This window comes from Dryas octopetala, chromosome 1 (genome assembly GCF_963921425.1).
Source record: "Dryas octopetala chromosome 1, drDryOcto1.1, whole genome shotgun sequence".
In the NCBI taxonomy this organism is placed as follows: Eukaryota; Viridiplantae; Streptophyta; class Magnoliopsida; order Rosales; family Rosaceae; genus Dryas; species Dryas octopetala.
In genome coordinates, this window is record NC_141366.1 from 6357069 (window position 1) to 6372344 (window position 15276).

A 15276-nucleotide genomic window follows, 5' to 3' on the forward strand; every position below is an offset into this window, starting at 1 on the left:
GCATCTCCATCTGCGCACATTTTGAGTTAATTTTTTAGTGACATCTACATTTTTGAACTGCTGCAGTTGCTAACTGCTCGGTGCAAATTTTTGTCATGGAACTTAAGTCTGTGACCGGCTGATCTTGTGGTTTAAAAAATTATGTTTTTTGTTCTTTTAATTAAAGCACCCTTATTTTCTTCTTAAAATTTTATCTGGGCCTAGCTACTATCAAGGAATAAAATTTCGGGTTTCGAGGAAATTTCGAAGATTTTTAAATTTCGACAGAAATTAGATGGAAATGACGGAAATTGCTATCAACATACGGAAATTTTGAATGAAACTTTACCATGTGTTTATTTAACATATTATCTACTAAATTGATAAAAAAATATTGAAGAAATCAAATTATATAGTAGGTTTCATGCAAGGAATAAAATTTCGGATTTCGAGGAAATTTCGATGGAAATTTCGACGGAAATTTCGAAGATTTTTAAATTTCGACAAAAATTCGACGGAAACGACGGAAATTATTATCAAAATACGGAAATTTTGAATGAAACTTCACCATATGTTTATTTAACATATTATCTACTACATTGATAAAAAACATTGAAAAAAACCAAATTATATGGTAGGTTTCATGTGATATGTGATGAATATAATGCGCGCTGGAGGCAAATACTGTTAAAAAAATGCTTCACTAATTAATAATTACTTCAATAACACATTAACACCTCAATTTTATTTTTACTATAATATTGCCACATGAATTACAAAAGTAATCAATACCACATAGAGTTTCTAGGAGGTTCAAAATTTCCGCTGTCTTCAGTATCATCATGTCCAGAGTAGGTGTAATGTGAAGAATAATCATCCCAAGATACTTCTCCAGTATAATTTTGCATGTAATTGCCAACATGCCAACCATATGGATCAAGAACCTGTTGTGGTTGAATTTGTCCATAAGCATACTCATTTGAAGAGTTTGTCTCTTGTTGTGCCAATGAGTTACTATCAGACTCAACCAAGTAAGGCAGATGTGGTGGGTAGAATATTGGAGGGTTTTTGCCCATAATTGTAATTGTCACTTCCTACCCCCCTAGAGCCAAAAGTGGTGGATAATGAATCTTCTTCTTCTTGTGCCAAACTCTCATGACCCAAAATATGATATTGATCAATTGATGTTAGATAATATTTAAAAGTGGGTAAATGATATACTCAACCTCATACATACAGATATACTCATATACATCAATACATGATACATTAATTTAGACATTTACACTGTTAGTTAAGTCTATTAGACAGTTTAGAGTTTAGAACTTTAGATTAGTCTATTAGACTATTACTCACAGTCACGGCCTTAAGACATGGACTGATGGACCTAATTCAAAATAGAACCTAACTATAGAAATTAGAAACTTGATTGAAAATGAAATCTAACTACAGCGGTACAGCCACAGCCCACAGAATCAGGACTAATTCTTATTTAGAATGTTCAAAATATGAGATTAAAGTAATTAATTGCAATGTGGAGATCGAAGTTGGCTAGCTATTATGTTAGTGTTTATTTTATTTTATACATGACTACTTTTTTAATAGGATATTTTATATTTGACTATTAAATGGTTCAATTTTCAGGGCAACCGCATAAAAGATTTTAAAATAAATAATAATGTATCAAAAATTCAAAACGAATTCTTATAAGAATATTGAACAGTCAAACTTCTAAAATCAAAGTAAAGTCTAAGAATAAGTCCACAGGAACCTGTTTTCGACCAAATAAAAAAAAAAAAAACAAAAACTATAAAACTCTAATTAAAAAAACAATGAATACAAGTATACAAGTTATACACTTATACTTATACAACACAGTTAACACTATTTTCAATTTTTCACACCGATTGTTAGAGACTCAAGTCACGGGTTGATGGCAGAGGCAGAGTAGCAGACTTGGCAGTATGGCACTTCGGCTTCGCACAAACTGGGTTCAGATTTTCAGGGGGCTTCAAGGTGGCCGGAACGGCGCTGCAAGCCGAGAACGGCGCCGAGAAGATAGCGACGCCCAAGAACGGCGCTGCAAGCCGAGACGATGGAGGAGAGAGGCGAGAGAGAGAGAAGAGACAGAGCCGAGAAGACGAAGGAGGTGTGCGCCGACGGAGGTGTGCACTGCAGATCGGGCCTTAGCTTTCGATGAAGGTGTGCGCCGACGACTATGCAGGTGAGATTGTGAGGGAAATTTGGTGCGCTGGGGGCTGGGGTTTGCTGGGTTACTGGGTATTTGAGGGAAATTTCGTCGAAGTTTCCCTAAATTTCGACGAAATTTAAGCGAAATTTCCCTCAAATTCAAAAAAATTTGCATTTAGGGTATCCGAAATTTCGAGCGAAATTTACCGAAATTCGGTCGAATTGGTGTTAAAATTTCAGACCCCCGAAAAAACGAAATTTTCGCCGAAAACTTCGAAATTTAAACCCTTGGTTTCATGTAATATAAGGTGAATATAATGCGCGCTGGAGCAAATACTGTTAAATAAAATTAGTATAATTAATAAACAAAATTAGTATATTCTTTATACTGTATAATTTAATTATATACTAAAATCTAAACCCTAATACTCTATATATTCTATATACTCTAATACTCTTTATACTCTATAATCTATACATTAAACCCTATATATTCTATATTTTTTAAGATATTAGGTTTTAAGTCCTTTAGGATACTTTTAATTATTTTTTTTATATATAAATGTATTAAAGTTTAAGGTTTAAAATAACTAAAAGAAATCTCAAACCTTTTTTTCTTCTTTCCAATTGCCCAAAGGCCCCAAACCCCTCCTCATTTTTTTTCTTTTTCTTTTTTCTTTCCTTACTTTTTTTCCCCGTGCCTCTCTCTTTAGTCTTTTTTTTAATTTTTTTATCTTTCCTTCCTTTTTTCCCGTGTCTCTTACTTAACCAAGCTTTGTCTTCACAAAGTGTAACAACCCAAATTTTGGCTTATGTTAATTTTGTTACATAAATTTTTCAAATTTGTTTTAAGGTTTGTTTAAAGGAATTAGAAATTTCTTTAAATTTATTTTAACTAACTTAGACCTTTGGTTGTGGTTCTAGAGCTTAGTTGTATGGAAATGAATTTTAGAAAATGAAAATTCAAGAATTTGACGATTATTATTTTTTTCTGAATTAAATTATAAGAGTAGGAATTTTCATAATTTTTTTGAAAGCAATTTGACTATTTTGAGGTTATAGGAAATTAGTACTCATCAATACAAGTCCGTAGAATTTTTCAGTGAATTATTTGGAGTCTCGAGCTATTTTTGGTGAATTTTTGAAGTTGGAGAAAATAGAAAATATGAAAATTTCGATAAATTTCGCCAAAATTTCTGAAATTTCGGCGAAATCTTTCCGAAAAATTATTAAACATGTATTTCGATTTCGACATCTTAAAAAAACGAAATTTTGTCAAAAATTTCAAAATTTAATTCCTTGGCTACTATTCATGAAATGAAGATAAATTGGAGTATTGGAAATGGATTCAGATGGGCTAGGCTATTTATTCTTTTTATTTTTTTGGCCGCCACTGGCTAATTATTCTTTTTTGGGAGCTTTAGAGGCTAGTCAACATCTTTTAAACTAATACCATATTAGTTTTTAAAAATCGACTGAGGTCCAAAACTCTTGTTCAGCTGCCACGTTGTCATTTTCAATTCCAAAATTACCCTTAATATTATCCTAATATTATTAAGATTTCAATTTTACAATATTTAAATCTCACAATTTAAAGGATTTAATTAATAGATTTACATCCCACAATTTTTGGGATTTAAATTGTAAAAATGTAACAAAATATTCACTAGTAAACATTTCCTAAAATTTCACAAGCCGTGCCGTGAGATGTCACTAGCTAGCTCCGATTTACCCATGACCAAAAAGGTTCCTCTATTTATACAGTCTACCCTCTCGTTCTTTCATCTTGTGTATATTGACCTTGTTCTTCGTCCCCAACTCAACCGTGAATCACAAAAACGCACGTCTTTAATCCTGATCAATAACCCAATCAAATCTAAATTTGTGGTTGTATTCGATCAGTCTGGGCTTTATTCCGAAGAAGAAGGTGAAGGCCAGGTTTTTATTTGTGCATGGGTTTCAAAATAGATCTTGGAACAAGAACGAGTGGCTGTGTTGGTGATTTTTAGTCTGAATGACAAACCCATTCAAATTATTGAAGAAATGCATAAAATGGAGAAAAACATCAATTGTTAAGGATGTACACTATATATAAAAGAATGAAATTTTTTGTTTTTTTCCTGGAGTTGGGAAACCACTTTGGCTTTTGAGTTGCATGTTGGTCTGCCTCCTGTAGAGAAAAATCTTTTGATCTTACAAGTATTTTAATATATCCGTACCTGATAGAAGCAATACCCTTTTACAATTACAAGGTAATATGAGAGGGCAATATCATGTTAATATATTTACTATAATCATTAAAAATTCATATTTTGATTGCATATATGCATGCATAAAAGTCCATAACCAAATTAGTGTGAGCAGTTAGCTTAAACAAAAGCCTACACAGAATTAGAAAAATAAAATGGAAAGGAAATTTGATTGTACAGTTTGCCGATAATGTCCTTTATTGCATTAAGTAGGCATATGGAGAAGATTTACACTTTGATATATGTCACCAATTACAAACTATGATCAACTATCAAAAGTGGATGTTTGCTGTGAGATTGTATAACTTATAAAGAGAGCCAAAATGTAAGGTAGAGAGGTTGATATCGTACTGCTTAGTAGCCTGGAAACATTGGAGGAGGTGGCGATGAGTATTGGAAGCCGAAGTTCGGTGGGAGGACCAAATCGTCTACTGGAGGGGGTGGAGAGAAAGCAGGAGGCGGAGGTGAAAGGGACGGAGAAGGGGGTGGCGGAGAGTTTACAGGGGGTGGTGGAGATTGGACCAGAGGCGGTGGTGGTGAGTGGACCGGTGGGGGAGGAGAGTGGACCGGTGGTGGTGGAGAGTGGACTGGTGGTGGAGGAGAGTGGACGGGTGGTGGAGGAGAGTGGACCGGTGGTGGTGGAGAGTGGACCGGTGGTGGTGGAGAGTGGACCGGTGGGGGAGGAGAGTGGACCGGTGGTGGAGGTGGAGGAGAGTGGACGGGTGGTGGAGGAGAGTGGACCGGTGGTGGTGGAGAGTGGATTGGTGGTGGAGGAGAGTGGACCGGTGGTGGAGGTGGAGGAGAGTGGACGGGTGGTGGAGGAGAGTGGACAGGTGGTGGAGGAGAGTGGACCGGTGGTGGTGGAGGTGGAGGTGAGTGGACCGGTGGTGGAGGTGAGTGGACCGGCGGTGGAGGAGAGTGGACCGGTGGTGGAGGAGAGTGAACCGGTGGTGGAGGGGGTGAGTGAACTAGGGGTGGTGGAGAGTGGATTGGTGGCGGAGGAGAGTGGACTGCAGGTGGAGAGTAAACTATTGGCGCCTCAGCCTCCGGACTTGTATTATAAGGAGCAGGCGGTGGAGGAGAGTGGACTGCAGGTGGAAAGTCAACTATTGGCGCCTCAGTCTCCGGACTTGTATTAAAAGGAGCTGGCGGTGGAGAGTCAACTATTGGCGCCTCAGCCTCCGGACTTGTATTAAAAGGAGCAGGCGATGGAGGAGAGTGGACTTTTGGTGGTGGTGGAGAGTAAATTGGTGCCTCCGCCTCCGGACTTGTATTAAAAGGAGCAGGCGGTGGGGGAGAGTGGACTTCTGGTGGTGGTGGAGAGTAAATTGGTGCCTCAGCCTCCGGACTTGTATTAAACAGAGCAGGCGGTGGAGGAGAGTGGACTTCTGGTGGTGGTGGAGAGTCAATTGGTGCCTCAGCCTCCGGACTTGTATTAAACGGAGCAGGCGGTGGAGGTGCTACAACTGTTTTAGGTGGACTTGGTTTTGGAGTTTCTGGAACCGGCTCAGGAGATGGTTTTGGTGTAAGGGGGTTTTGTTTCGGAGGTTCTTCTTTAGGAGGTTGTTCTTTGGGTGGTTCCTCCTTTGGGGGATGTTCTTTTGGTGGTTCCTCCTTCGGAGGTTGTTCTTTGGGCCGTTCCTCTTTGGGAGGTTGTTCTTTGGGTGGCTCCTCCTTAGGAGGTTGTTCTTTGGGTGGTTCTTCTTTCGAAGGTTGTTCTTCCTTGGGAGGTTGTCCTTTAGGTGGTTGTGGCTTTGGAGTCTTTGGTGTAGGGACTGGTGGCTTAGGCTTTGGCTTCTCAACTGGCGGACGAGAAGGTTTTGGTGGTCCTGATCCGCCTCCACACTTTGACTTACTGCAATCCACTGGTTTGCTCACCACAGCTTGACACTGTTTTGGTGACTTCTGCTTTGGCCTATCTGGTAAGCAGTTGCTTGTGTCATCGAACACAGTGTCCTTAGACGATGGTACACATTCTTGAGCCTCACCATTGAAGTAATTGTCGGAGAAGGTGAAATTCTCCAACTTAGGCAACTTGCATATGCTCTCAGGAACAAACCCAGTTAGCATGTTGTTTGCAATATTCAACTGCTCCACTTTCTCAAGGCCTTTGAAAGTCTTAGACATGATCCCACTGAATGTGTTTGAACTAATATCAAACACAGTCACATTTGAGAGATATCCAATTTCAGGAGGCAAACACCCAGCAAACTTATTGTTGGAGAAGATGGCCTCATTCAAAGTGTGCACCATTTTTCCAATGCTGTTAGGAATGCATCCCTCAAGATGATTGTTGGCAACCACAAGCACTGAGACAGGGGAGTTCCCAAGTGTGTCAGGAATGGTGGATGTGAACCTATTGTCGTTCAAGATCAGAGCATCCAATTCCTTATTGAAAAGCTCAGGAGGCAATTTCCCCTCGAAATCGTTGAACCTGAGGTCAAGGTACTTGAGGTTTGGAATTGACAGAACAACTTCTGGGAAGGATCCCACAAACCTGTTGTTACTAACATCAAGCTCGTGGAGAAGTGTAAGCCTCTCGAAGCTCTTTGGGATGATACCACAGAACCTGTTGGAGTTGATGTGGAACAAAGCAATGTCACTCAACAAGCCTAATTCAACAGGAAGGTATCCTGCAATGTCATAACGGTTGAGATCAATGCCAGCCACAACCTCCAATTCTGGGTCATCAAGAGCTTTGGCACAATACACTCCAGTATAATTACAAACATTAGCACCAACCCAGTTTGCAGTTGGTTTAAAAGGGTCTGAGTATATGGCCTTCTTCCAAGCTTGAAGTGCAATGTATGCACGTCTAAGCCTGGAATTGGGGAACTTCAGGTTCACCTCAACCTCATATTCGTAGTTGTCGGGCAGGTTGCCATCTTCAGGGATAGCTAATAGCTGGCGGTGAGCAATGAAGGACGCTTCAGCATTGGTTAGAGCAGAGGAGAAGGAAGAGAAAGAAGAGAAGAGAAGAAAGACAACTAGGAAGCAGCCAGAGGCCTGCATTTTTGGGTTTCCACCGCCTCCTTGGCTAGGCCCAAGGCTGCTTATAGGTGATGAGGAGGAGAGGGTGAATATGGAGGGTTATATTGAGTGGGAGGGCCAGTTTGGTTTTGTTGTTTGTGAGGCTGCGCAAAAATATCTCTGCCATTTTTGCAAACTCAAAGGAATGGCTTTCTGGCTTCCTAAACTATGTGCCACATACTTGGTTGGTTTCTGTTTTACAAGGCATATCTAAATTTAGAGAACTTACTGTTTTGCAACGGAAATGTTTGGTTATTGGCACTGTTTGCCTAAATTTGCATGTGATGGTTATCAACTGACAGACGGGCAGATGACCAGGTCTTCTCCCAAATGTATTAGTAAGGAATTGCAGAACCACATTGTATAGCCAATGATAGGTTAATTATCAATTTGTCATAATAATTGATAATAATTAATGTGATAAATGGACTTCACCTGTCATATAATGTGATTTTTCTAACATTACTCTATATATTAACCCAGATGTCATAGTATAAGTAGTTAAACTACATGCTAGGAGAGTTGGAGTAAGAAAGAATTGTAATATAATCATCGTCATCATCATCATCATATATGATGAATTGATGATATTATAATTAGAAGCAGAAAGGTGCATAAAATTTTGTTTGAGAGCAGAGGAAGGGCACTAGATTGGGTAAAGTCGGAAAGACACATGGGACATGTCTGAAGGAAGGGCCACCCAACAACTGTAAAAAGGGACATAATTATTAATAGAAAATAGTCCAACTTGGTACAATTCTATGTTTCAACTCTATTGTTGGGTCCAATAAAAAAGAGAGGCAATGAAACAGCGCTTTGGTTCCATTGATAATTGTTTTTGGATTATACATTATTTTAGAGATGGATTCTTTGCAGGATGTCCAGTATTTTGTTTTCAGGACATATGTTATCATCAAATTTTGCAGGACATCGATCTGCAAGTGGAAATTCTCTTGGGTTGCATTTGGATGGTGAATTTGAAACTAAGAATTTGGATTTTAATTTTTCTTAGAAATTTGATCACTTTCAATTCATGTTTTGCCCATCCGGAATCAAAATTAAGGCTTTGCTTCAAAGATGAGCAGCCTTAGCAAATGGTAGATTTTTAGTATCTAAGAATGCTTTTATCAGTTTATGTAAAGTGTTTTTATTAGTAGCACTAGCACCTTTTTAGAAGTACATAAACCTTCATTAAAAATTCTGCTACTTATATATATATATATATATATATTTTTTTTTTTTGGTAAATACTAATTATATATTTCACTTGCAAACGTAGTCCAAGAAACACCTATCAGATCAACCTAAAACCACTATTGTAGTTCATATCACCAAAAGTAAAAACATTTTTAACTATTTAGAAGCATTTTCAGCACTACTAAATAAAAAATATAAATGTGCGGTAAAATGTAATATTATATATATATATAAATGTGACATATCATTCAACAATTATGCATAGAATAAATTCTTTGAAGTGTGTATGACATGATTCAATAGACTAGATGATGCTTTAAGGTTCAAAATTATCACCTTTCCCGGACAATATGATATTTTAGGGCTCTTGGCCTGGTCTGACTTTTGGGTGGAGTTTCAACTTTGAACTTAGTCCTTAAAAGGAAGACTAGTCAACTCAGAATCCTCTTTGTTATTTCCCCATTTCTATATAAACACATTAAACGCGTTTTTAGCCATTCTTACAGTCAAAAGCTGCTTTTCGAAGAAGAAGAAGAAGCACAAGAGATGCCCACCAACCTCCACATAGTCTAAAAAAAACATCAAAGCCAGCCACCGCAAAAAAACTCCCCAAGACAAAAACAAAACAAAACAAAAATGAAATGATACTCCCAACCAACCAGAGAATTCCAACAACAACAACCATTTCTTCTTCTTGTTCAGCTTCTCTTCTTTCATGAAAGACAGTAGTGACCCTTTTGCTATGGAGACCTCAACAGCAAGAGCGGGGAGCTCCAGCTCAGACGCTTTGACCACCACTCTCTGCAACTCAATCCAAGCTCTGGGTCGTGGCTTTGATGTCACCTCCGATATCAGGCTTCTCTACTGCAAAGGAACACCTGGGTCGAGGCTTGTGAATCTTGATGATGATGATGAGGGCCAGGAGGCTAGGGATCTCGTTCTCTCTGATGGTGTTGTTGTGCCAAATGTGCCTCGCGATATCGAGTGCTCACCTGGCAAGAGGACCATTGAGAGAATTCCCGTCTGTAGTTTCCATGAGGTGCTTTTTGATCCACTTTTGGTTAATGGGTTTTTGTTTTCTTATGAGTTCGGATTTGGTCTAGTGCTTAAATGCTTGTATGGGCATTTCATTTGAATTCCATGGTTTTGTTGGCGTATTGGGTTTACTGGGATTCTTGTTGCTGCTTATGTAATTTCAGAAACTTTAGTTTAGTTCAGTATTGGGATTGCTGGGAATTAAGTTTTCTTGGTTTTATTTTGGTTGAGTACTAAAAAATTATCATCTTTTCTAATATGATGGTGAAGTGGGCATGCTGCTTTGCTGCGTTTTTTGGTTCTGGAATTGGCTTGTTATCCAAATCGTTGATTCTGCATATTGTATCTCATGTTTTTGTGCTCTGTTGGGCTTTTTGGGATCTTTACCAACGGTACTCCTTTTGGTTAGATTGATTACTTTATATTCCTTGCTTGAAATTATTCAATTTTGCTCGTGTTGTTCAATTGGCTTATATGTGTCTTGATGTCTTTGGGTATGCCAACACTTGATATGATTGTTTTCCATGGCATGGTCTGAAAGTTTAAAAAAAAATTTGTCTTTCTTTTCTTCTGGGCTTCTGATTTCGGTTGGTTTCCTCTGGTATATACTTACAGAGAAACTCATTTAGCTTCAGCATTATAATGAGGTCATGATAACAGTAGGAGATATGAGTAGAAACTTGCTAACTTGCCTGGGTCAAAGAAAGCAATCAGCTGAACATTGTTGCATTTTTACAGTGAACATCAATAGTCCTTAAAGTATTCTTCATAATTATTGACTATTGAAACTAAGGTATCATAACTGGTAATTGCTTTTTCCCTTAATCCCGGAGCAGTCTGGATCATACAATGAGTAAAGTAGGCAAGTGACAACTGGAACATGTTGCATACTCAGACGAAAGAGAGATAGCTGGATAAAAGAAATGGCGTCAATAAATGATTTGAAATCAAGTTAATCAACTGTTTTCATAGTTTGCTTAAACCTATACTCTCTGATGCTAAATAGAATAATGTTCTTGTGGACACATTTACCAAGTCTGGATCCATATTCTCTTAAACTCAATTTTCTTGTTTGAACTATATCTTCTATTTATGGATTAAATGGTATCATCTCGACCTCTGTGGTTAGGATTTCATGCATGCATCGGAATTTTAAATTACTTTCTCCTACTTAGAGAAAACCGTTTTACCTTGTTGTTAAACTTCAATTTTTGTGACCTTGTGCCTTTGATGCTTGAAATTCCAGATGGCAGAATACTTCAATAAGAAATCAGGTATATCAGGCTGTATTCCCCTTGGAAGCTTCAATGCCATGTTTAATTTCACTGGTTCGTGGCAAGTTGATGCAGCAGCAACCAAATCCCTTGCCATGGTTGGGTACTTCATTCCCCTATACAAAGTTAAACTAGAAAAACAAAATTTAGTTTTGCATGAGGAAATCAAGCGTGCTGTTCCATACTCTTGGGATCCTGCAGCCTTGGCAAGGTAAGCAACTGTATATGGCAGTGAATCATCGGACTTTACACCTGACTAATATCTGTCAATTTTTATTAAGCAGTTCTAATCCTCTCAATAAAAGCTTATTATCAACCAAGTGATAGGCTAATAGACCTTCCAGAGGACAATGTGATTTTGCAGGGCCTGATTACTTACTTTACATCATATTATGTTCCTACTTTGATCAATAGGTGATAACTGCAGAGAGTATTTTTATAAGATAAGATAAGTAGGTCTATTTAGTCTGGAAAGCACCAGGATTTTGATATGCTATCTGCTTTGTTTTCCTTTTTCTTTGGTCATTATTCAGTTTTATTGAGAATTTTGGTACCCATATCGTCACATCTGCAACGATTGGTGGAAGAGATGTGGTCTATATCAGGCAGCACCAGTCATCTCCTTTGTCAGCATTGGACATTGAGAATTATGTGAAAGACATGGGTGATCATAGGTTTCTGGACTCAAAAAGCCAGTCAAGTGCTGGCCCCTTAAAATACAAAGACAAGGTTTGTGTTGTAGGCATTACGTATCATATTTTTCCCTTCTTTTTCTTTTTCTTTTGTGGTTTTACCAAGGAAATTTGATCCTCTAGCTCTCACTGCTTCTTTACTTCCAAAATTCTCATGGAGCTTTTTGCTCAATCTTGAAATAATTCTTGAGCAAATGTCACCTCTCCCTATTTCAGTTACTGTTCATTGTTCAAATTCTTCTTTTGGACTTGTGTGTGAAAAGATCCTTTAAATTTTGTTTCTTGCTTCAGGATGTTACAGTAATCTTCAGGAGAAGAGGGGGTGATGATCTTGAACAGAGTCATGCCAAGTGGGCAGAGACCGTACAGCTAGCACCAGATGTGATTAACATGACCTTTACACCCATTGTTTCTCTGCTTGAAGGAGTGCCGGGAATAAAGCATTTGACCCGTGCAATTGAGTTATATCTAGAGTGTAAGATCCAATCTAAAACTCACTTTGTTAAACATCTGAGTCTTAGTCCATTATGTCATTAGATATATCATTTTAATTCTTAATGGTTGGTTTGGATTATTTCTATAGAAGTATGCATGCCTGATCCCCCTCCCAACCCACCCACCCCCACTACATAAAAGAATGTAGGCTTACTTGATTGTACCCACCAGGGAAGATGTTTAGATCCAAATGCTCCATTTTTTTTATCAAAGAAAAAGGGATCCATTCAGTGTAGCACAATTTTTCCCATCAAATTTTCAGTTTGTCGTGTTTTGATGAAGATGATCCGTTTCTTGAGAGATTGTGATCTTTGGCTTGCACTAAAAAAAGAAGTGGGTGGGGGGAATGAAGTCTATATTCTTGAAATTTTCAGTTGTAGCACTGCCAGTCTGCCAGGGCAGCCTTTGGTGATGGGCATTCAGGTGGATCATAATGATAGAAATTAGAAAGTAGATGGTGTACTTGTTAAAAAATGATTTGCACTTCCAGACTTAAAAACAATGTTGTTTTTGTGAATTTACATGCTGATAAGTGATAAGCCAGGAAGAGTCTGAAATATTTGGTGTTCATGGCTGAAATCTCATAGTTCAATAATTTTTGGGAACAGGGTCTTTCTACAACTATGTAGCTTCATCTATTCGGACGTACAGGTTTTTTAACATTTATTATATGTTTGTCATTGTTTTTACCAGATAAACCACCAATTGAAGATCTGCAATATTTCTTGGATTTTCAAATTGCTCAAGTTTGGGCCCCAGAGCAAAATAATCTACAAAGAAAAGAACCTGTGTGTTCATCCCTCCAGTTCAGCTTGATGGGTCCCAAGCTTTATATCAGTCCAGATCAGGTATTCTTCTTGGTTCTCATTAGTCCTTTAATGACTATTATCATCAAATTATTGAGTTGAAAAAGAATTGACTGTTTCATCCTTGGCTTTCTGAAACTCCAGTGAAAGAAATCACAAAGCTTAAAAACAATAGGCCTTATTGAGATTACTTATAAAAAATAAATAGATAAATAAATAAAAGAATCCTTTGAGATTGTGCTATTCCTAGTTTTCCTCATCCAATAGTACCTCACCTTTACTGCACCTATAGTTGTATTTTTCCAACCCTAAATATGTCTCTCTACCTATGTGAAAAAATTTCTCGATGTTGCAGGTAACAGTAGGCCGTAAGCCTGTCACTGGGCTTAGACTTAGCCTTGAAGGCAGCAAGCAGAACCGACTTGCTATACATTTGCAGCATCTAGTGTCCCTTCCAAAAATCCTTCAACCCCATTGGGATGCACACATGGCCATAGGTGCACCCAAGTGGCAGGGTCCTGAGGAGCAAGATAGCCGTTGGTTTGAGCCAATAAAGTGGAAGAACTTCTCCCATGTAAGCACTGCACCAATACAGCACGTTGAGACTTCTATTGGCGACCTCTCTGGTGTTCACATTGTCACAGGGGCTCAGCTTGGTGTTTGGGATTTTGGTGCAAAAAATGTATTGCACCTCAAACTCCTCTTCTCCAAGGTACCAGGCTGCACAATTAGGCGGTCTGTTTGGGATCACAGCCCGTCCACCCCCTCTGCACAGAGACATGATGGTGCTTCTTCGTCGCATTTAAACAACAAACACTCTGATGACAGAAAGGAAGATGGTCAAAGGAAGATAGCAAAATTAGTGGACTTGACAGAAATGTCAAAGGGGCCGCAAGATATTCCAGGTCATTGGTTAGTCACAGGGGCAAAGCTTGGAGTCGACAAGGGAAAGATTGTATTGCGCGTAAAATACTCCTTGCTGAACTACTGATCATCAGCCTTTTTTTGGGTAACTGTAGGCTTTCCACTAAAAAAAATTAGCAGTCAAGCATTCTTTGCACAGGCAACCCCTACTCTTTTGTTTTGTACATTTTGTTCTTTTGTTTCTTGGTCATCTTCAATATAGTCACATCATTGTTTATCTGAGGGCTTATCTTAGAATTTGTTGAATTTTTATTTTATTTTTTTATCAGAGGATAATGTATGTTTTTGAAGAATTATATACTTGTTTAGTTAATATATAAAGTTCCCCAGTGGCATTAATGCCTGTGTATGATTAATGACTAGTGGGCTTGCAATGCATATAGATTTCTTTTTTGTTAATGATGCATGTTTCTCGATTCATGTCTGTTTCATTCTTTTCAACGCCTAACATGCAGCTAGAATTTTATATTTGTGAAAAATAGAATGAATAAGGATTAGAACCAATAATTTTTGATAGGAAACAATAATCCCACCAACTTCTGATTACTACACAATTTGACTTTTTGAGCTGCAATCAAGTTATAAGCAGAGTATCTCAGTCTCTCTGAGCTCTCTTTTTTTTTTTTTTTTTTTACCAATTTATAGAGAAGTTCTTTGATTGTGAGGTAAGACTTGCAATGAGACAAAAGTAACTACAGCCTAGTGATGGAAACTATGTTTTACTTATAGAGAAGTTCTTTGCTTTTGAAATATGCAAGTACTTGCAATTAAATAGACAATAGTAACTGCAGCTTAGTGATGAAAACTATGTAGTACGTAACTACCTACTCACATGTAATTTTTGTCCTATTTTGTTACAGAGCAATAATAAGTACATCTAGACGCAAAACCAGAATTACTTCATCCACAGCCACACAGAAATTAGTCACTTCCACTATCCTATGATGAACATAACTTTATAAAAAAAAAAATAATGACATAATTGGACATTGGATTAGCTTGGCTTGGAAAATTATTGAGTGTCAACAAACACGCATCTTACATATGCATTTTTGTTTGAACGTATGATTCAACTGATTAACAAATATGGTGATGAAGTAACTTAAATACGTTAAATATTCGGAAAAAACAAAATCCTAAGAGCATGTATAATGGTTTTTTGCTATATGCTATACTATATGCTATATTTAGCATGACTTTTAGCATTTAACAATAACTTTTATGTTTTTTATTTCAATGGCACAAAAGTTATAGCTATATGTTAATATGTTTATATTTTAAGATATTTATATATATCCTTATAAATCAAATTTAATATATTAAATTATTTTAATAATTATCTCATTGTAAATATTTTAATGAGATCTTTAATATGAGCCCAATATTAAATATATTTAAATATTAT

The 15276-nt window shown here is 37.5% G+C and overlaps 2 protein-coding genes across 5 annotated transcripts; one reads left to right on the plus strand and one right to left on the minus strand.

Annotated features, from left to right (window-relative positions):
- Positions 1–4636: 4636 nt before the first annotated feature.
- LOC147297030 (leucine-rich repeat extensin-like protein 7) lies at positions 4637–7430 on the minus strand. 4 transcript variants are annotated; one of them, XM_086228924.1, is made up of 3 exons: positions 6163–7430; positions 5805–5946; positions 4637–5456 (listed from the first exon to the last, which is right to left on the minus strand). In XM_086228924.1, exons 1-3 carry the CDS (start codon positions 7428–7430, stop codon positions 4773–4775), a joined length of 2094 nt encoding a protein of 697 aa, XP_086085050.1. In that variant the 3' UTR covers positions 4637–4772. The 4 variants fall into 4 exon arrangements, with proteins under 4 accessions (XP_086085050.1, XP_086085051.1, XP_086085049.1 ...); XM_086228925.1 differs by lacking the exon at positions 5805–5946 and having other exon boundaries at positions 4637–5358; positions 6262–7430; XM_086228923.1 differs by having other exon boundaries at positions 4637–5446; positions 5687–7430.
- A 1725-nt stretch (positions 7431–9155) lies between these two features.
- Positions 9156–14227, plus strand: CAD1 (MAC/Perforin domain-containing protein). Its single transcript, XM_086229428.1, has 6 exons — positions 9156–9684; positions 10927–11165; positions 11488–11683; positions 11938–12121; positions 12835–12989; positions 13303–14227. Exons 1-6 carry the CDS (start codon positions 9361–9363, stop codon positions 13936–13938), a joined length of 1734 nt encoding a protein of 577 aa, XP_086085554.1. The 5' UTR covers positions 9156–9360; the 3' UTR covers positions 13939–14227.
- The last annotated feature ends 1049 nt before the right edge of the window (positions 14228–15276 follow it).

What these genes read in the sequence shown, in the direction of transcription:
- CAD1 (XM_086229428.1), top strand. Translation starts at nt 9,361, where the DNA reads ATGAAAGACAGTAGTGACCCTTTTGCTATGGAGACCTCAACAGCAAGA. An exon ending in CCTTAAAATACAAAGACAAG is followed by an intron (nt 11,684 to 11,937) that starts GTTTGTGTTGTA and finishes TTCTTGCTTCAG; the next exon opens with GATGTTACAGTAATCTTCAG. An exon ending in AATTGAGTTATATCTAGAGT is followed by an intron (nt 12,122 to 12,834) that starts GTAAGATCCAAT and finishes TGTTTTTACCAG; the next exon opens with ATAAACCACCAATTGAAGAT.
- LOC147297030 (XM_086228921.1), bottom strand. Translation starts at nt 7,430, where the DNA reads ATGCAGGCCTCTGGCTGCTTCCTAGTTGTCTTTCTTCTCTTCTCTTCT.